Raw genomic sequence first — 23442 nt, 5'->3', positions numbered from 1 at the left:
AAGCAATATGCAAATGGAGGACAGCGCAGGTCACATTACCAGGAGCACGTGAAGAATGATCACACATTGCTGCCTCCTCTCTGGGTAATGGAAGAAGGGTGCCAGCCCAAAGACATGCCACAAATGTGTGATCCATGCAGTCACACCGCAGCCAGCCGATGCCAGGGGCGAAGGGTACTGCAACGTGATTCATGCATCGCCCTCTTCCGTATATATATATATATATATATATATATATATATATATATATATATATATATATATATATATATATATATATATATATATATATATATATATTCTCCATTAATTTGGGTACTGAAAACCACGGTTGGCAGTAGAACATCGGCCATACTACTGCTGAAAAAAATTTCAGCAGCAATACATTAGTGTGAACCTTCCCTAGAGAAAATCAGCAGTTGACACTTAGAGGGGTTCTCTGCTTTAAATAACTCATTTCTAAATACCCTATTGAAAAGATAGCGTTGGACCCTCACTTAATAGAAAGTTTAGAAAAAGCATTTTTGGGTCTGGAGGACCTGACACATCAGTGTATCGTATGCTAAGCCCACTGTGTGTAATGCTTCGCTCGCCCTGCGGAGGTGCTGCAGGAAAACTAAACATTTGTTGGCAGGTTACACCACCGATCACAGCTGATTACTGGGGTACTTGGCAGCGGGATGCCGCGTGACCAGCATATTGTTAAAGTGGTCCTTCTAAAAAGGGATTAGGTGTCATAGTAAAGGAGTATCATATCTATGAGGAGGATTGCCATGAAACAAAGTAGTGGCATATCACTATACGACTGGCAGAGGTCCTAAGATCATGACAATAAAGAGGCCAATTTAATCTCTGCATAATTTATCTCTGCATAGCGGAGCTCCTGGCAACTTGGCGAAGTGGTCCTGGAAGTTGTGGCCCCCTCATTCCCAAAATAAGTGGGGGTCCCATAAGACAGTCCCCCACCAATTGTAATAGGATAGTGACATCACCAGGTTCTAAGACGGGAATACCCCTTTAAATAATACGTCTGGAATGCAGGCAAGTAAAAGAGGAAGAACAGCTTCTATATTACAGAGACTTCCTCGTTTGACAAAACAAATAGGAGATTATATCTAATGTAAATTCATTAAAGAAAAAGATGGCTATCACACAACGCTTATTCTGGTTATACAGAAGCCCTGCGCACCTCGTTACAGGACAGCCTCTATACAGCAGCATGGCGCCTCGTTACAGGACGGTCTCTATATAGCAGAGTGGTGCCTCGTTACAGGACGGCCTCTATAAAGCAGCGTGGCGCCTCGTTACAGGACGACCTCTATATAGCAGCGTGGCGCCTCGTTACAGGACGACCTCTATATAGCAGTGTGGCGCCTCGTTACAGGACGACCTCTATACAGCAGTGTGGTGCCTCGTTACAGGACAACCTCTATACAGCAGCATGGCGCCTCGTTACAGGACAGCTTCTATACAGCAGCATGGCGCCTCATTACAGGACGGTCTCTATATAGCAGAGTGGTGCCTCGTTACAGGACGGCCTCTATATAGCAGCATGGCGCCTCCTACAGGACGGCCTCTATATAGCAGCGTGGCGCCTCATTACAGGACGACCTCTATATAGCAGCGTGGCGCCTCGTTACAGGACGACCTCTATATAGCAGTATGGTGCCTCGTTACAGGACGACCTCTATATAGCAGTGTGGCGCCTCGTTACAGGACGACCTCTATATAGCAGTGTGGTGCCTCGTTACAGGACGACCTCTATATAGCAGTGTGGTGCCTCGTTACAGGACGGCCTCTATACAGAAGCATGGCGCCTCGTTACAAGACAGTCTCTATATAGCAGCGTGATGCCTCGTTACAGGACAGTCTCTATACAGCAGAATGGCACCTCGTTACAGGACGGCCTCTATACAGAAGCATGGCGCCTCGTTACAAGACAGTCTCTATATAGCAGCGTGATGCCTCGTTACAGGACAGTCTCTATACAGCAGAATGGCACCTCGTTACAGGACGGCCTCTATATAGAAGCGTGGACCCTCGTTACAGGACGGTCTCTATAAAGAAGCGTGGAACCTAGTTACAGGACGGTCTCTATATAGCAGCGTGGACCCTCGTTACAGGACGACCTCTATATAGCAGTGTGGCGCCTCGTTACAGGACGGCCTCTATATAGCAGTGTGAAGCTGTGATCTCCGATACAAAGGAGGTTCTATAAATGAGAAAAAGATTGTAACTTCTTCCAAAAACAGTGCCAGTCTTGATCAGAGATTGTGTCTGGTACTGCAGCTAAGGTGTACTGAAGTGAAGGAGGCTGAGCTGCATTACCAAAAACAACCTTAGAAACTGGTGAGGTGACATTTTTGGGGAAAAACAAAAAACTGTTGTGGTTTATTCTAATTCTGGATTCACACTAGATTGATAACTTTTTTCTTTTTAGGACGGGTCATCAATACCAGACCGATGGGGGTCGACACCCCAGCACCACCACTGATTTCAGCTCCGGTGGTGGCTGGAGTTAAACAGGTAACTGGTCCATACAGCGCCGTTCACTATGAAGAGGCCGTTCTGGGTTCTGCCACTTGTCTCCCATTCACTTCAATAGGAGCTGAGATGCAGTACCTGAAAACGGCCACTACATGGGGTACAGACCTGTGCTGTTCATCTCCATTCACACTGGAGCTTGGAAACCCTCTTAGGTCAGTTTCGCACACCGGAAATTCACATTCAAAGAATCAGACTGCGATGTATGGACGGGGTGCAGGTCCCCTGACCCAGACTCATCAGCCTCGTATTTATGTATGAGCCTGTTGAGTTCGGGAAAGGAATGGCTACTATACCATGTACAGAGCTGTACTGTTCGCCACAGTTCACAAAAAAAAAAAAATATGATCGGTGGCGGCATCAGGTGTCGGACCTTCACTGATCTGACTCTGATGACCTTTCCTAAGAGCAGGTAGCACGAACCTGGAAAATCCTAAACTTATCTTTTTTAGCCCTAATGTGTAACCGGTCAATAGGCACAGTTTACACAGAAGTAAAAAAAATGATACGACCCAAATTAAACAAAAAGTGACATAACATCCTGACTGCAGCATTCCCTCAGTAACATTACAGCAGAGTAACGCGCTCATTGACACGTCCTCGGTTATCTGGCGCAGTGGTGGGAGCGCTGTTTTGTGCTGGTCAAGGTTGCTGCGTCCACCCCCATAGATTCCAGAGAAATCCTGATAAATCAACCTCTGTTACCAACTAGGACTCACGGAAGACTGCAGAATCCAACAGATTATGGGTGTTAAAGGGGGGATTCGTAAATTTGGAAGTAATGCAATCACTGGGACGCATACCGATCCTCAAAACAGGGGCACTCAGTGGTCCATCATGCTCAATGCAGCTCAGACGCTGGAAATTGAGTAAATGGAGCGGCAGTGCGGATGACCGATCTTCGCTCCATTCACACCCCCTTCAGAGCCCCGATTCTCAGGATCGGTACAATGCGAAATTACAACATTCTTCTAATTTATCCAAAATTAGTTGACGTAGGCTGACCCCGGTGACCATGAGGCTGTCGGACCCTCACGGGCTAGCGCCAGGACTGACCACGCCAACATAAAGTCACTGCACGGCAACTATCAACAGGCTAAAAATGGAAATGATGAACAGGTTAATGATTTCAGGGACGTCACTTCAACCTCAGGCTACAAGGATAGCAGACGTTATGCCGCATTCACACATCTGTGTTTCGTGATGCGATCATTGTCCGGCCGCAGGACAACAGCTTCATAGGCCTGCGACTGTCAAGTATTTTAATTTTAGAGACAAAAAGAGTAAAAAATTGGGTTTGTTTAGAGGTTTTGCCATTGGTGCAGCTGTGCGAGGATCCGTTTTTTTTCAGCCGTCAACTCAGCGACTGAGCTGCCTGACTGTCTGCAGCAGTGTTGGCGTGACGTTAAACAATAATAAACGCTGGGAGCAGCAGCATAGACTCAGGGTTGGACCTGGGGAGGGCACTTAAAGCACAGTTTGTTCTTTAAAAACGAAACTGCGCTGGTTTTCGAAAACCCCTTTCAATGCCACCATCAGGGATGGAGAGTGGCGTTTAAGGGAGTTAATTTCAGAGATCGGTTCACAGCTGTCAGAGGCAGATGTGCTGGCTGTATAATACAGTCCTGAGCCCACTCCACACACCCCAACTCGCCCTATGAAGGACTTATCCGTAAATGGCATTATGGGGGTTAAACAGAAAAAAAATGATATATACACACACATACATATATATGTTGCTGAAACAGCATCACGTCGTGCGCGGTATGGCAGCTCACATTAATGAGGCTGAGCAAGAATACCAGGATTATACCAAGGAACAGAAGGAAGAAAGCAGCCATGTTTTTCAATCCCCCCTATGAGGGAATGAGATATTTATGTAATAAAGGCACCCATGATGATTATACAGTACCAATCCGTGTACCACATATGTACAGGAACAAAATGTCACTTGCAGAAAAGCCCGGTTGGAGACTTTGCAGCACTTGGTTACCATAGAAACAGTAAAAGCCAAAAAGAAAACGCCGAAATTTTTCTTCAGCTCTCCTTGAAGTCGCACACAACACTACAGCCCCCACTGAGCTCACAAAAGGGACACAAATTTGTTTTTAATTCTATAAGTCCAAACATTGAAAACACCACTTAAGGGAACCCCGCGGTTCGCCCACAAGTGACAGATCATTTCCATAGCTTTCCACAGTGGAAAATCCACACCAAATAGTGCAGATTTTGGTGGGTGTGGGAACTTGCGGATTTCCCTGTGGAAAATAGTGAAAGTGTGAGATCCTGTCCAAAAAATACGCACACAAAAAAAAAAAAGCTTTTCAGAGCTTTTTTTTTTTGCCGTTACTCTTTTTCATGTAGAAACCCCAAGACTTTCTATGTTGAGTCTTTAAAAAATAAAATAAAATAAAAAAGCACCGTGTGCACTGTAGGCAGTTTCTGATTAAATGAATAGGGAATGTATTTCAGAAGTATTTGAAGCAGGTTTTCAGATGGATTGTGCTGCAGAATCCACATCAAATAACTGAAAATACTAACTCCTCTTCGTGGAACGCGGCCTCCTGCAACCAATGTGTGACTGCGGGCAGCGGGCACACGGGGCGAGGACTCACAGCAGGAGGCGAGGTTGTGCAGAGATAGGAGAACCACACAAGTGCCGGGGCAGGAGAAGAGAGCGATCCCGAAAAACAGGGCTCTGAAGTTGTGACCTGCTAGGAAATGTGGCATTAAAGGGGATGTCTATGTTTGTGAAGAAAGTCTGCAGTCACTATGCAACTGCTAACGTCTGAGTGCTCCCACTGTGAGCTGTGAAGAATCTCCAATGCCGGTGGTCATGTGACCATAAGTACGATATTTGCATACTTCTGTCCACATATCGACTAAACGTGTGATGCCTGTGAATTGAGCAGAGTCTAGTCTGCACATGATTGCATGTTTGAAAATCGCATACTAACAGCCACACACCTTCCCGCTCTCCCTGCAGTCAGCAGAGAATCCTAACAGTGTACGGTGTGCGCGCTGTGACAACTCAGACGTCTGCAGCTACATAGAGTGACTGCAGACTTTTATCACAAACCTGGACATTCTCTTTCAGAATTCAATTTGTCTACAGTGCCTCCAGAGGAGAAACTAAGCATTACACAATGCCTACTGAAATCAATGAGTTGTCTCTGTAATGAGGGACAGGATGGGTCCTCCTGAGCGGGAGTCGCTCTTTGTAACCAGGAAAAATACCAGAAAACAGTATTGACCATGGGGCGACCATTACTAAAATAAAGGAAAAAAATAGGAAACAAAAGAGAAAAATAAAAGATTATTCGCAAGAAAGGGTTCAGCAGAGCAAAGAAAAACAAAAAACACAAAAAAAACGCTCCAAATTCTCTGCCCACTCATCACAATATACGTATATGTATGTATCTATATGTAGCACCTAAAAATATATTAGTCAGCAGATGACAGAAAAGGACAGAAAGAAAACAAAAACCATTATCTGCATTGTTGTGCGTCCTCGGTGAGCACAAAAGATGTAATTGTGTCAATAATCGCAGCCTTTTATGTGGATGTAAAACCATCCGAATGCAATTCTCCTAATGACTAAGCAGCCTGACATTTCACTGGCATCACCCTCCCAAGAAGTCAGCGGGTTACGTGTTATGGGAGGAATGTCAGCACGTTTTATTAGGGCTTGTGCTAGACATGACTCTGGCGATGTTACTACCGGCACCGGACATGTGCCACAAACACGGCAGACATAACCAAATCCTTAACGATAAAGTCCAGTTTTGACTCTTCTCAGGAACGCTGCAGCCAATCAGTACATGCAACTGCAGTGAGCAACGTGTGACAGTTGGGGCCAGTGATTGGATGCAGCGGTCACTTGCCCCCAAGACAGATTTGTACAACAGAGGCCAATAACTGGCCGCAGTGGTCACACATTGATCACTACTGAGGCTACTGGACTAAGTGCAGTGGTCACTCAATGTCCTTGCCCGTGGAAAAAGCTCAAAAACCGTCAAGGAACTTGATAGGCAAGACTACTATAGGGAGGCCTATGGGAAAATAAGTACCATTGGACCCCCCTACCATAATAAAAAAAAACAAAACTATTTTTTTGGTGTGCGTTATACTGTATACTTCACAACACATTTTAATTATTTGACTGCGCCAGTTTTATCCCCCCAAAAAAAAGGAAAAAAAAAAAAGTAGTGCTTATTCACACTTGCTATTTTTTCGTGCAGAAAAAAAAGTTTTGCAGTAGCAGCAACATAAATATGATTTCGAAAATCTCATTCATAAAGTGCGTTTTTTTCCTTATGTTTTTGGAGATGTGGAACGTTTTTGTTTTAAATCCGCAGCATGGCAGTTATTCCAAATTTTTTACCCATTTTATTGAATGCATAAGTAAAAAAAAAAACACAAAAAACATATTGAAAATACACATAACGTAGTGTTTTTCTTGCCTACACTTTGCGTTTTCCAAGCGAAAAAAAAAAAAACGCTGCAAAAAGCACTGTGTGATCATACCCTTACACTGCAAAACATGTCCGTGTTTTGCATTGGGAGGAAGGATTGGAATCGCCAGCAACCTCGGTCTCTGTGACCGAGTGGCGGAAAAAACCTGAAAACACAAAGATTGTGGATTTTCCTGAAACAGTTTAAAATTACATAGTCCACTAGGTCCTTCTGTCTTTTTGCTCCAAAACGTGGTATTCCTACCTCAGACACAGCCAGGATAGATCATAAATGTCCAATAGGTGCAGGTCCCAAAGCGAGACCAATGTATGCCCAATAGCACCCGGACGCGCGTCAGAGAGTGAGTGCTTTACCAAACAGACAAAAATCAGTCGAAGTACAGTATGTTCTCATACTGCACAGTTTGCGGATGAGAGTGCGCTCGATCCAATTGTGCATGTGGGCACAGTCATGGCTGCACGCTTTGGGCATGACTGGAGAAGACTGTGTATTATGTCTCAGTTTAGTGCAGTTCATAAAAGGTACAAATATCCCAAACCTAAAGCCACAGAACTAGGCCACCGGCAAATTGCTAAAACATATTGATTGTTACTGCAGCCACAAAGTGATTGGAGGAAATCTTCAGTCTGATCTAATGAAAGCAGTCCTTGTGGAGGGGGACGGACGGACAGGGGGACGGAGACGGACGGACAGGGGGACGGAGACGGACGGACAGGGGGACGGAGACGGACGGACAGGGGGACGGAGACGGACGGACAGGGGGACGGAGACGGACGGACAGGGGGACGGAGACGGACGGACAGGGGGACGGAGACGGACGGACAGGGGGACGGAGACGGACGGACAGGGGGACGGAGACGGACGGACAGGGGGACGGAGACGGACGGACAGGGGGACGGAGACGGACGGACAGGGGGACGGAGACGGACGGACAGGGGGACGGAGACGGACGGACAGGGGGACGGAGACGGACGGACAGGGGGACGGAGACGGACGGACAGGGGGACGGAGACGGACGGACAGGGGGACGGAGACGGACGGACAGGGGGACGGAGACGGACGGACAGGGGGACGGAGACGGACGGACAGGGGGACGGAGACGGACGGACAGGGGGACGGAGACGGACGGACAGGGGGACGGAGACGGACGGACAGGGGGACGGAGACGGACGGACAGGGGGACGGAGACGGACGGACAGGGGGACGGAGACGGACGGACAGGGGGACGGAGACGGACGGACAGGGGGACGGAGACGGACGGACAGGGGGACGGAGACGGACGGACAGGGGGACGGAGACGGACGGACAGGGGGACGGAGACGGACGGACAGGGGGACGGAGACGGACGGACAGGGGGACGGAGACGGACGGACAGGGGGACGGAGACGGACGGACAGGGGGACGGAGACGGACGGACAGGGGGACGGAGACGGACGGACAGGGGGACGGAGACGGACGGACAGGGGGACGGAGACGGACGGACAGGGGGACGGAGACGGACGGACAGGGGGACGGAGACGGACGGACAGGGGGACGGAGACGGACGGACAGGGGGACGGAGACGGACGGACAGGGGGACGGAGACGGACGGACAGGGGGACGGAGACGGACAGACAGGGGGACGGAGACGGACGGACAGGGGGACGGAGACGGACGGACAGGGGGACGGAGACGGACGGACAGGGGGACGGAGACGGACGGACAGGGGGACGGAGACGGACGGACAGGGGGACGGAGACGGACGGACAGGGGGACGGAGACGGACGGACAGGGGGACGGAGACGGACGGACAGGGGGACGGAGACGGACGGACAGGGGGACGGAGACGGACGGACAGGGGGACGGAGACGGACGGACAGGGGGACGGAGACGGACGGACAGGGGGACGGAGACGGACGGACAGGGGGACGGAGACGGACGGACAGGGGGACGGAGACGGACGGACAGGGGGACGGAGACGGACGGACAGGGGGACGGAGACGGACGGACAGGGGGACGGAGACGGACGGACAGGGGGACGGAGACGGACGGACAGGGGGACGGAGACGGACGGACAGGGGGACGGAGACGGACGGACAGGGGGACGGAGACGGACGGACAGGGGGACGGAGACGGACGGACAGGGGGACGGAGACGGACGGACAGGGGGACGGAGACGGACGGACAGGGGGACGGAGACGGACGGACAGGGGGACGGAGACGGACGGACAGGGGGACGGAGACGGACGGACAGGGGGACGGAGACGGACGGACAGGGGGACGGAGACGGACGGACAGGGGGACGGAGACGGACGGACAGGGGGACGGAGACGGACGGACAGGGGGACGGAGACGGACGGACAGGGGGACGGAGACGGACGGACAGGGGGACGGAGACGGACGGACAGGGGGACGGAGACGGACGGACAGGGGGACGGAGACGGACGGACAGGGGGACGGAGACGGACGGACAGGGGGACGGAGACGGACGGACAGGGGGACGGAGACGGACGGACAGGGGGACGGAGACGGACGGACAGGGGGACGGAGACGGACGGACAGGGGGACGGAGACGGACGGACAGGGGGACGGAGACGGACGGACAGGGGGACGGAGACGGACGGACAGGGGGACGGAGACGGACGGACAGGGGGACGGAGACGGACGGACAGGGGGACGGAGACGGACGGACAGGGGGACGGAGACGGACGGACAGGGGGACGGAGACGGACGGACAGGGGGACGGACGGACAGGGGGAAGGACGGACAGGGGGAAGGACGGACAGGGGGAAGGACGGACAGGGGGAAGGACGGACAGGGGGAAGGACGGACAGGGGGAAGGACGGACAGGGGGAAGGACGGACAGGGGGAAGGACGGACAGGGGGACGGTGATCGCATGGCTGTGGTGTCAATGGTGGAGACGTATGAGCAGTGCTGGAGCCCAGCCGGCCATCCCAACTGACAGGAAAATCAGCTTTATAAAAAAAGAGGAACACGAAAACCCAAGACAAATCCGCAAATGTGGAGGATCGCACCCCGACATGAAGGGGAGAGAATATGAAGGGACGCACATTGTGTGCTGTGTCCACACCACATCTGGGGCTTCTGTATCCATCCATGTATGGGCACAGGGGGACATGGCGTCCCATATTAAAAGCTAGGGAGGATTCTGTATAGGAAGCCACAAAAGACTGCGCTTTCTGTACACCAATGGATGGCAGACAGGTATGTGGAAAGAAGACACCTGGCACCTGTTGGGCGAACGGGATGTTTGTGCCATCTGTTCAAAGTAGTATAAATAGATGCTCACCCCCTCAAATAAAGAAAAAAAAGACAAAGTGGCAAGAGCGCAACCCTCCCACAAAAAAAACACCATGACATGGAGAACACATGGAAAGAGTGCAGCCAAAAGTCTCACACCCATCACTGCTAATTACCATGGAATCCTACCCTGTCGACACCTCAACTACCACTCAAAAATCAGAAGGGTCTGCAGTGTACCCCCACGTCTATAGATACACTACATACATATATACCGTATATATATATTAGGGCATATGAGTGGTAAAGTATAGCTAACACACAAAATACAGAACGTTTCCCCAGGATTACCGCCAGCTCCAACCATCAGTGGATGCTGCCCATCATAGTAGCCAGATGTAACCCCTGATGGAGCGGCCAAAGGGTTGTGTGGTGCAGACAGCAGAGCACAGCCATCATATACAGCGGGTAAAACTGACCAGGCAGTATGATTCTCCAGGTCAGCGCGAGAACGCAGATACAGTGGGGGAAATAATTAATTGATCCCATGCTGATTTTGTAAGTTTGCCCCCTGACAAAGACATGAACAGTCTATGCTTGCAAATCCGCAGAGAAAACCGCATCAAAACTGAACGGATTTTCAACTGCGTTTTCTGCCAAGAGATGCAGAATCTGCGCAGATTTTTGCAAAGGCAAATCCTCACCATGTGCACATTCCCTAAATAAGACGCTGGGTGAGAAGGAGTCAACTTTTGGTGCAGTAGTAAGAAAATGGAAGAAATACAAAATGACTGTCAACCGACATCAATCTGGGGCACCATGCAAAATCTCACCTCGTGGGGTATCCTTGATCATGAGGAAGGTGAGAGGTCAGCCTAAGGCCATGTGCACACGTTGCAGATTGGGGTGCAGAATTTTCTGCACAACATCTGCCTCTCCTGGCAGAAAACGCAGGTGCAGGTTTGATGCGTTTTTTACGCGATTTTGTGCGTTTTTGTTGCGGATTTCATGCGTTTTTTACCCCTGCGGATTTCTATAATGGAATGGATGCAGAAACGCTGCAGATCCGCACAAAAGAAGAGACATACTACTTCTTTTGATCTCCAGCATTTTCCATGCGGAATTTTCCACACCATTAGCACAGCATTTTTTTCCCTATTGATTTACATTGTACTGTAAATCACTTTGCGTTTGCGGATCTGCAGCATTTCTGTGCAGAAAAAACGCTGCGGATCTGCAGTATATCCGCATCGTGTGCACATAGCCTAAAAGTACAGGGTGGAAACTGGTTAATGATCTCAAGGCAGCTGGGACCACAGTCACCAAGAAAACCATTGGTAATACATTACGCCATAAAGGTTTAAAATCCTGCAGTGCCCGCAAGGTCCCCTGCTCAAGAAGACACATGTGCAGGCCAGTCTGAAGTTTGCTAATGAACACCTGGATGATTCTGTGAGTGATTGGGAGAAAGTGCTGTGGTCAGGTGAGACAAAAATTGAGGTCTTTGACATTGAAGAGAAATGCTGCCTATGATCCAAAGAACACTGTCCCCACTGTCAAGCATGGATGTGGAAACATTATGTTTTGGGGGTGTTTCTCAGCTAAGGGCACAGGACTACTTCACTGCATCAATGGGAGAATGGATGGAGCCATATACCGTAAAATACTGAGTGACAACCGCCCTCCTCCGCTCCCACTACTATTACCAGTCGCCCCTCCTTCCCTCCAAAAATGGGTTGTGGCTGGGTCTTCCAGCAAGACAATGACCCAAAACCTACAGCCAAGGCAACAAAGGAGTGGCTCAAAAAGAAGCACATTAACCCCTTCATGACCTTTGGATTTTCCGTTTTTTCGTGTTCGTTTCTCGCTCCCCTCCTTCCCAGAGCCATAACTTTTTTATTTTTCCGTCAATATCGCCATGTGAGGGCTTATTTTTTGCGGGACGAGTTGTACTTTTGAACGACATCATTGGTTTTACCATGTCGTGTACTAGAAAACGGGAAAAAAATTCCAAGTGCGGTGAAATTGCAAAAAAAGTGAAGTCCCACACTTGTTTTTTGTTTGGCTTTTTTGCTAGGTTTACTAAATGCTAAAACTGTCCTGCCATTATGATTCTCCAGGTCAGTACGAGTTCATAGACACCCAACATGACTAGGTTATTTTTTATCTAAGTGGTGAAAAAGAATTCCAAACTTTGCTAAAAAAAAAAAAACAAATTGCGCCATTTTCCGATACACGTAGCATGTCGAGCTGATGTTTTTAATGATAGCATTTTGGTGCAGATAAGTTCTTTTGACCACCCGTTATTGCATTTTAATGCAATGTCGCGGAGACAAAAAAAACGTAATTCTGGCGTTTCAAATTTTTTTCTCGCTACGCTGTTTAGCAATCAGGTTAATGCTTTTTTTTTATTGATAGATCGGGCGATTCTGAACACGGCGATACCAAATATGTGTAGGTTTGACTTTTTTTATTGATTTATTTTGAATGGGGCGAAAGGGGGGTGATTTAAACTTATATTTTTTTATTATTTTTTTTTCACTTTTTTTTTTTTTTTTTTTTTTACTTTTGCCATGCTTCAATAGCCTCCATAGGAGGCTAGAAGCTGGCACAACGCGATCGGCTCTGCTACATAGCAGTGATCATCAGATCACAGCTGCCGGCGATCAGTAACCATAGAGGTCTCAAGGACCTCTATGGTTACTATTCAGAAGCATCGCTGACCCCCGATCATGTGACGGGGGTCGGCGATGTGCTCATTTCCGGCCGCCCGGCTGGAAGCACCGGTTAAATGCCGCTGTCTGCGTTTGACAGCGGCATTTAACTAGTTAATAGTGGCGGGTGAATCGCGATTTCACCCGCCGCTATTGCAGGCACATGTCAGCTGTTCAAAACAGCTGACATATCCCGGCTTTGATGCGGGCTCACCGCCGGAGCCCTGCATCAAAGCGGGGAATCTGACCTCGGACGTATTATCCCATCCGAGGTCAGAAAGGGGTTAAGGTCATGGAGTGGAGTGGCCTAGCCTGTCTCCAGACCTTAATCCTATAGAAAACTTATGGAGGGAGTTGAAGCTCCGAGTTGCCAAGCGACAGCCTCAAAATCTTAATGATTTAGAGATGATCTGCAAAGTTGAGTGGACCAAAATTCCCCCTGACATGTGTGCAAACCTCATCATCAACTACAAAAAACGTCTGACTGCTGTATTGCCAACAAGGGTTTTGCGACCAAGTATTAAGTCTTGTTTGCCAGAGGGATCAAATACTTATTTCTCACTGCAAAATGCAAATACATTTATACAATGTGATTTTCTGGATTTTATTTTTGATATTCTATCTCTCGATGTTAAAATTAACCCATCCTTAAAATTATAGACTGTTCATGTCTTTGTCAGTAAGCAAACTTACAAAATCAGCAAGGGATCAAATACTTATTTCCTCCACTGTATATATAGGGTGACAGCCGCCTTCATCATACAGAGCACAGCCATCATACATATATACAGTGGGTACGGAAATTATTCAGACCTCTTTACATTTTTCACTGTTTTATTGCAGCCATTTGGAAAATTCTAAACAGTTCATTTTTATCCCATTAACGTGCAGAACCCCATCTTAACTGGAAAAAAAAAAAAACAGGATTGTCATTTTTGCAAATTTATTATAAAGGAAAAACTGAAATATGACATGGTCATAAGTATTCCGACCCTTTGGTCAGACACTCATATTTACGTCACATGCTGTCCATTTCCTTGTGATCCTCCTTGGGATGGTTCTACTCCTTCATTGGAGTCCAGCTGTGTTTAAACTGATAGGACTTGATTTGGAAAGGCGCACACCTGTCTATATAAGACCTCACAGCTCACAGTGCATGTCAGACCAAATGAGAATCATGAGGTCAAAGGAACTGGCCAAGGAGCTCAGAGACAGAATTGTGGCAAGGAACAGATCTGGCCGAGGTTACAACAGAATTTTTGCAGTTCTCAAGGTTCTTAAGAGCACATTGGGCTCCATAATCCTTAAATGGAAGAAGTCTTCCTAGACCTGGCCTTCAAGCCAAACTGAGCAATCATGGGAGAAGAGCCTTGGTGAGAGAGGTAACGAAGAACCCCAAGATCACTGAGACAGAGCTCCAGAGATGCAGCAGGGAGATGGGAGAAAGTTCCTCAAAGTCAACTATCACTGCAGCCCTCCACCAGTTGGGCCTTTATGGCAGAGTGGCCCGACGGAAGCCTCTCCTCAGTGCAAGGCATATGAAAGCCTGCATAGAGTTTGCTAAAAAACACAAGAAGGACTCCCAGACTATGAGAAATAAGATTCTCTGGTCTGATAAGATGAAGATAGACCTTTTTGGTGATAATTCTAAGCGGTATGTGAGGAGAAAACCAGGCACTGCTCATCACCTGCCCAATACAATGTCAACAGTGAAACATGGTGGTGGCAGCATCATGCTATGCGGGTGATTTTCAGTTGTATGGACAGCATGACTGGTTGCCATTGAAGGAAACATGAATGCGGCCAAGTACAGAGATATCCTGGATGAAAACCTCTTCCAGAGTGCTCTGGACCTCAGACTTGGCCGAAGGTTCACCTTCCAACAAGACAATGACCCTAAGCACACAGCTAAAATAACAAAGGAGTGGCTTGAGAACAACTCTGTGACCATTCTTGACTGGCCCAGCCAGAGCCCTGACCTAAACCCAATTGAGCATCTCTGGAGAGACCTGAAAATGGCTGTCCACCAACGTTCACCATCCAACCTGACGGAACTGGAGAGAATCTGCAAGGAAGAATGGCAGAGGATCCCCAAATCCAGGTGTGAAAAACTTGTTGCATCATTCCCAAGAAGACTCATGGCTGCAGTAGCTCAAAAGGGTGCTTCTACTCAATACTGAGCCAAGGGTCTGAATACTTATTACCATGTGATATTTCAGCTTTTCTGTTTTAATAAATTTGCAAACATTTCTACATTTTTGTTGTTTTTCAGCCAAGATGGGGTGCAGAGTGTACATTACTGAGAACAAAAATTAACTTTTTTTTAATTTACCAAATGGCTGCAATGGAAAAAAAGAGTGAAAAATGTAAAGGGGTCTGAATACTTTCCGTACCCACTGTATATAGGGTGACAGCCGCCTCCATCACACAGGTGCAGCCATCACACATACATATATATTGTGAAAGCCGCCTCCATCACACAGGTGCAGCCATCATACATATATAGGCTGAGAGCCGCCTCCATCACACAGGTGCAGCCATCATACATACATATATATATATATACACAGAGTGACAGTCACCTCCATCACAAAGGTGCAGCCATCATACATACATATATATAGGGTGACAGCCGCCTCCATCACACATACATATATATATACATAGGGTGACAGCCGCCTCCATCACACAGGTGCAGCCATCATACATACATATATATATAGGGTGACAGCTGCCTCCATCACACAGGTGCAGCCATCACACGTATATATATATATATATATATATATAGGGTGAAAGCCGCCTCCATCACACAGGTGCAGCCATCATACATACATATATATATAGGGTGAGAGCCGCCTCCATCACACAGGTGCAGCCATCATATATATAGGGTGACAGCCGCCTCCATCACACAGGTGCAGCCATCATACATACATATATATAGGGTGACAGTCGCCTCCATCACACAGGTGCAGCCATCATACATACATATATATATATATATAGGGTGAGAGCCGCCTCCATCACACAGGTGCAGCCATCATACATACATATATATATAGGGTGACAGCCGCCTCCATCACACAGGTGCAGCCATCATACATACATATATATATAGGGTGACAGCCGCCTCCATCACACAGGTGCAGCCATCATACATACATATATATAGGGTGACAGCCACTTCCATCACACAGGTGCAGCCATCATACATACATATATATAGGGTGACAGCCGCTTCCATCACACAGGTGCAGCCATCATACATACATATATATAGGGTGACAGCCGCTTCCATCACACAGGTGCAGCCATCATACATACATATATATAGGGTGACAGCCGCTTCCATCACACAGGTGCAGCCATCACACATACATATATATAGGGTGACAGCCGCCTCCATCACACAGGTGCAGCCATCACACATACATATATATAGGGTGACAGCCGCCTCCATCACACAGGTGCAGCCATCATACATATATATAGGGTGACAGCCACCTCCATCACACAGGTGCAGCCATCACACATACATATATATAGAGTGAGAGCCGCCTCCATCACACAGGTGCAGCCATCATACATATATATAGGGTGACAGCCGCCTCCATCACACAGGTGCAGCCATCATACATACATATATATATAGGGTGACAGCCGCCTCCATCACACAGGTGCAGCCATCATACATACATATATAGGGTGACAGTCGCCTCCATCACACAGGTGCAGCCATCATACATACATATATAGGGTGACAGTCGCCTCCATCACACAGGTGCAGCCATCATACATATATAGGGTGACAGCCGCCTCCATCACACAGGTGCAGCCATCATACATACATATACAGGGTGACAGCCGCCTCCATCACACAGGTGCAGCCATCATACATATACATATATATAGGGTGACAGCCGCCTCCATCACACAGGTGCAGCCATCATACATACATATACAGGGTGACAGCCGCCTCCATCACACAGGTGCAGCCATCATACATACATATATATATAGGGTGACAGCCGCCTCCATCACACAGGTGCAGCCATCATACATACATATATAGGGTGACAGTCGCCTCCATCACACAGGTGCAGCCATCATACATACATATATAGGGTGACAGCCGCCTCCATCACACAGGTGCAGCCATCATACATATATAGGGTGACAGCCGCCTCCATCACACAGGTGCAGCCATCATACATACATATACAGGGTGACAGCCGCCTCCATCACACAGGTGCAGCCATCATACATATACATATATATAGGGTGACAGCCGCCTCCATCACACAGGTGCAGCCATCATACATATATAGGGTGACAGCCGCCTCCATCACACAAGTGCAGCCATCATACATATATATATATATATATATAGGGTGACAGCCGCCTCCATCACACAGGTGCAGCCATCATACATATATATATATATATATAGGGTGACAGCCGCCTCCATCACACAGGTGCAGCCATCATACATATATATATATATATAGGGTGACAGCCGCCTCCATCACACAGGTGCAGCCATCATACATATATATATATAGGGTGACAGCCGCCTCCATCACACAGGTGCAGCCATCATATATATATATATATATAGGGTGACAGCCGCCTCCATCACACAGGTGCAGCCATCATACATATATATATATATATATAGGGTGACAGCCGCCTCCATCACACAGATGCAGCCATCATACATACATATACATAGGGTGACAGCCGCCTCCATCACACAGGTGCAGCCATCATACATACATATACATATACATAGGGTGACAGCCGCCTCCATCACACAGGTGCAGCCATCATACATATATATATATAGGGTGACAGCCGCCTCCATCACACAGATGCAGCCATCATACATACATATACATATACATAGGGTGACAGCCGCCTCCATCACACAGGTGCAGCCATCATACATATATATATATATAGGGTGACAGCCGCTTCCATCACACAGGTGCAGCCATCATACATACATATATATGGTGACAGCCGCCTCCATCACACAGGTGCAGCCATCATACATACATATATATATATAGGGTGACAGCCGCCTCCATCACACAGATGCAGCCATCATACATACATATACATAGGGTGACAGCCGCCTCCATCACACAGGTGCAGCCATCATACATACATATACATATACATAGGGTGACAGCCGCCTCCATCACACAGGTGCAGCCATCATACATATATATATATAGGGTGACAGCCGCCTCCATCACACAGATGCAGCCATCATACATACATATACATATACATAGGGTGACAGCCGCCTCCATCACACAGGTGCAGCCATCATACATATATATATATATAGGGTGACAGCCGCTTCCATCACACAGGTGCAGCCATCATACATACATATATATGGTGACAGCCGCCTCCATCACACAGGTGCAGCCATCATACATACATATATATATATAGGGTGACAGCCGCCTCCATCACACAGATGCAGCCATCATACATATATATATATAGGGTGACAGCCGCCTCCATCACACAGGTGCAGCCATCATACATACATATACATATACATAGGGTGACAGCCGCCTCCATCACACAGGTGCAGCCATCATACATACATATATATAGGGTGACAGCCGCCTCCATCACACAGGTGCAGCCATCATACATACATATATATATATATAGGGTGACAGCCGCCTCCATCACACAGGTGCAGCCATCATACATACATATACATATACATAGGGTGACAGCCGCCTCCATCACACAGGTGCAGCCATCATACATATATATATATATAGGGTGACAGCCGCCTCCATCACACAGGTGCAGCCATCATACATACATATATATATATATAGGGTGACAGCCGCCTCCATCACACAGGTGCAGCCATCATACATACATATACATATACATAGGGTGACAGCCGCCTCCATCACACAGGTGCAGCCATCATACATATATATATATAGGGTGACAGCCGCCTCCATCACACAGGTGCAGCCATCATACATATATATATATAGGGTGACAGCCGCCTCCATCACACAGGTGCAGCCATCATACATACATATACATATATAGGGTGACAGCCGCCTCCATCACACAGGTGCAGCCATCATACATATATATATAGGGTGACAGCCGCCTCCATCACACAGGTGCAGCCATCATACATATATATATAGGGTGACAGCCGCCTCCATCACACAGGTGCAGCCATCATACATATATATATATATAGGGTGACAGCCGCCTCCATCACACAGATGCAGCCATCATACATACATATACATATACAAAGGGGGACAGCCGCCTCCATCACACAGATGCAGCCATCATACATACATATACATATACATAGGGTGACAGCCGCCTCCATCACACAGGTGCAGCCATCATACATACATATATATATATAGGGTGACAGCCGCCTCCATCACACAGGTGCAGCCATCATACATACATATACATATACATAGGGTGACAGCCGCCTCCATCACACAGGTGCAGCCATCATACATATATATAGGGTGACAGCCGCCTCCATCACACAGGTGCAGACATCATACATACATATACATATACATAGGGTGACAGCCGCCTCCATCACACAGGTGCAGCCATCATACATATATATATATAGGGTGACAGCCGCCTCCATCACACAGGTGCAGCCATCATACATATATATATATAGGGTGACAGCCGCCTCCATCACACAGGTGCAGCCATCATACATACATATACATATACAAAGGGGGACAGCCGCCTCCATCACACAGATGCAGCCATCATACATACATATACATATACATAGGGTGACAGCCGCCTCCATCACACAGGTGCAGCCATCATACATACATATATATATATAGGGTGACAGCCGCCTCCATCACACAGGTGCAGCCATCATACATACATATACATATACATAGGGTGACAGCCGCCTCCATCACACAGGTGCAGCCATCATACATATATATAGGGTGACAGCCGCCTCCATCACACAGGTGCAGACATCATACATACATATACATATACATAGGGTGACAGCCGCCTCCATCACACAGGTGCAGCCATCATACATATATATATATAGGGTGACAGCCGCCTCCATCACACAGGTGCAGCCATCATATATAATATATATATATATATATATATATAGGGTGACAGCCGCTTCCATCACACAGGTGCAGCCATCACACATATATATAGGGTGACAGTCGCCTCCATCACACAGGTGCAGCCATCATACATATATATAGGGTGACAGCCGCCTCCATCACACAGGTGCAGCCATCATACATACATATATATATATAGGGTGACAGCCGCCTCCATCACACAGGTGCAGCCATCATACATATATATATATATAGGGTGACAGCCGCCTCCATCACACAGATGCAGCCATCATACATACATATACATAGGGTGACAGCCGCCTCCATCACACAGGTGCAGCCATCATACATATATATATATAGGGTGACAGCCGCTTCCATCACACAGGTGCAGCCATCATACATACATATACATATATAGGGTGACAGCCGCCTCCATCACACAGGTGCAGCCATGATACATACATATATATATATAGGGTGACAGCCGCCTCCATCACACAGGTGCAGCCATCATACATACATATATATATAGGGTGACAGCCGCCTCCATCACACAGGTGCAGCCATCATACATATATATATATATATATATATATATATATATATAGGGTGACAGCCGCCTCCATCACACAGGTGCAGCCATCATACATACATATACATATACATAGGGTGACAGCCGCCTCCATCACACAGGTGCAGCCATCATACATATATATATATAGGGTGACAGCCGCTTCCATCACACAGGTGCAGCCATCATACATACATATATAGGGTGACAGCCGCCTCCATCACACAGGTGCAGCCATCATACATATATACATATAGGGTGACAGCCGCCTCCATCACACAGGTGCAGCCATCATACATATATATATATATATGGTGACAGCTGCCTCCATCACACAGGTGCAGCCATCATACATATATATATATATAGGGTGACAGCCGCCTCCATCACACAGATGCAGCCATCATACATACATATACATATATAGGGTGACAGCCGCCTCCATCACACAGGTGCAGCCATCATACATATATAGGGTGACAGCCGCCTCCATCACACAGGTGCAGCCATCATACATATATAGGGTGACAGCCGCCTCCATCACACAGGTGCAGCCATCATACATATATATATATATATATATATATATATATATATATATATATATATATATATATATATATATATATAGGGTGACAGCCGCCTCCATCACACAGGTGCAGCCATCATACATATATAGGGTGACAGCCGCCTCCATCACACAGGTGCAGCCATCATACATATATATATAGGGTGACAGCCGCTTCCATCACACAGGTGCAGCCATCATACATATACATATACATAGGGTGACAGCCGCCTCCATCACACAGATGCAGCCATCATACATACATATACATATATAGGGTGACAGCCGCCTCCATCACACAGGTGCAGCCATCATACATATATATATATAGGGTGACAGCCGCCTCCATCACACAGATGCAGCCATCATACATACATATACATATACATAGGGTGACAGCCGCCTCCATCACACAGGTGCAGCCATCATACATACATATATATAGGGTGACAGCCGCCTCCATCACACAGGTGCAGCCATCATACATACATATATATAGGGTGACAGCCGCTTCCATCACACAGGTGCAGCCATCATACATATACATATACATAGGGTGACAGCCGCCTCCATCACACAGATGCAGCCATCATACATACATATACATATATAGGGTGACAGCCGCCTCCATCACACAGGTGCAGCCATCATACATATATATATATATATATATATATATAGGGTGACAGCCGCCTCCATCACACAAGTGCAGCCATCATACATATATATATATATATATAGGGTGACAGCCGCCTCCATCACACAGGTGCAGCCATCATACATATATATAGGGTGACAGCCGCCTCCATCACACAGATGCAGCCATCATACATACATATACATATACATAGGGTGACAGCCGCCTCCATCACACAGGTGCAGCCATCATACATACATATATATATATAGGGTGACAGCCGCCTCCATCACACAGATGCAGCCATCATACATACATATACATATACATAGGGTGACAGCCGCCTCCATCACACAGGTGCAGCCATCATACATACATATATATAGGGTGACAGCCGCCTCCATCACACAGGTGCAGCCATCATACATACATATACATATACATAGGGTGACAGCCGCCTCCATCACACAGATGCAGCCATCATACATACATATATATATATAGGGTGACAGCCGCCTCCATCACACAGGTGCAGCCATCATACATATATATAGGGTGACAGCCGCCTCCATCACACAGATGCAGCCATCATACATACATATACACATACATAGGGTGACAGCCGCCTCCATCACACAGGTGCAGCCATCATACATACATATATATAGGGTGACAGCCGCCTCCATCACACAGGTGCAGCCATCATACATACATATATAGGGTGACAGCCGCCTCCATCACACAGGTGCAGCCATCATACATACATACATATATATAGGGTGACAGCCGCCTCCATCACACAGGTGCAGCGTGCGCTACAGACACTGCACAGGATGAGAGCCGCACATCCGGGCACACAGTGGGTACATACCGGCATCATGGCTGCAGCTCCCGGGAGCCCCGTGTACGGGCAGGACCCCCGCCCTGCTGCTCTCAGCTCCACGGATCAGGCAGGGAAATCCAAGCACGAAATGGCTGCAGATCCGCAGGGCAGGCCTGTCCTCCTCTCACTGCCGCTTCCTCCTCCCTCTCCTCTCTTCTCCTCCCTCCCAGGCTTCCTTCCTTCCTTCCTTCCTGGCTGCGGGATAGGTAGAGACTCAGGTTGGGAAGCAGAAGGCTGCGGCGCTGCAGAGAGGAGAGGCGGGGACACCGGGGAGGGCGGGGACAGACAGAAGGGCGGGGCAGCGAGGAGGGTGGGGCTCAGGTAGATGACTGACAGATCATCAATTGATAGACAGGTCTGGAAGTGACTGACAGCTGGGCGGGTCCACGTGACGTCGGTAGAAAGCAATGTCAGGAATGAAGGAGAACCAGGCGGCACGAGGTGGCTCCGCCTAGCGGCGCTCAGGTGCAGGGTGGCTGCGCGGACAGTCAGTGACTCAGGGACCGGTGCTGCCGGACGGAAGCTTCAATCACTTACTGCCTGCAAGGAAGAACTCACGTGCCTACAAGCACAAAAGCCTGCAATAATCATGAGATTTATTGCCGCCTCATAATAGGCGGTGCCACATGTGACCCCCCAGCTGTATATCCTACACATACT

At 48.0% G+C, this 23442-nt stretch overlaps 1 protein-coding gene across 1 annotated transcript in view; it reads right to left on the bottom strand.

Annotated features, from left to right (window-relative positions):
* The window catches only part of PPP1R13B (protein phosphatase 1 regulatory subunit 13B), a 91402-nt gene extending 68301 nt beyond the window's left edge, over positions 1–23101 (bottom strand). The window contains exon 1 of the mRNA XM_077266873.1: positions 22771–23101. Within this exon, the coding sequence (XP_077122988.1) occupies positions 22771–22779 (9 nt within the window). The 5' untranslated portion in view covers positions 22780–23101. The remainder of the gene's footprint in view (positions 1–22770) is intronic.
* Between the last annotated feature and the right edge of the window lie 341 nt (positions 23102–23442).

Source organism: Ranitomeya variabilis, chromosome 1 (genome assembly GCF_051348905.1).
Source record: "Ranitomeya variabilis isolate aRanVar5 chromosome 1, aRanVar5.hap1, whole genome shotgun sequence".
In the NCBI taxonomy this organism is placed as follows: domain Eukaryota; kingdom Metazoa; phylum Chordata; class Amphibia; order Anura; family Dendrobatidae; genus Ranitomeya; species Ranitomeya variabilis.
This window is presented reverse-complemented; position numbering and strand designations above follow the sequence as displayed.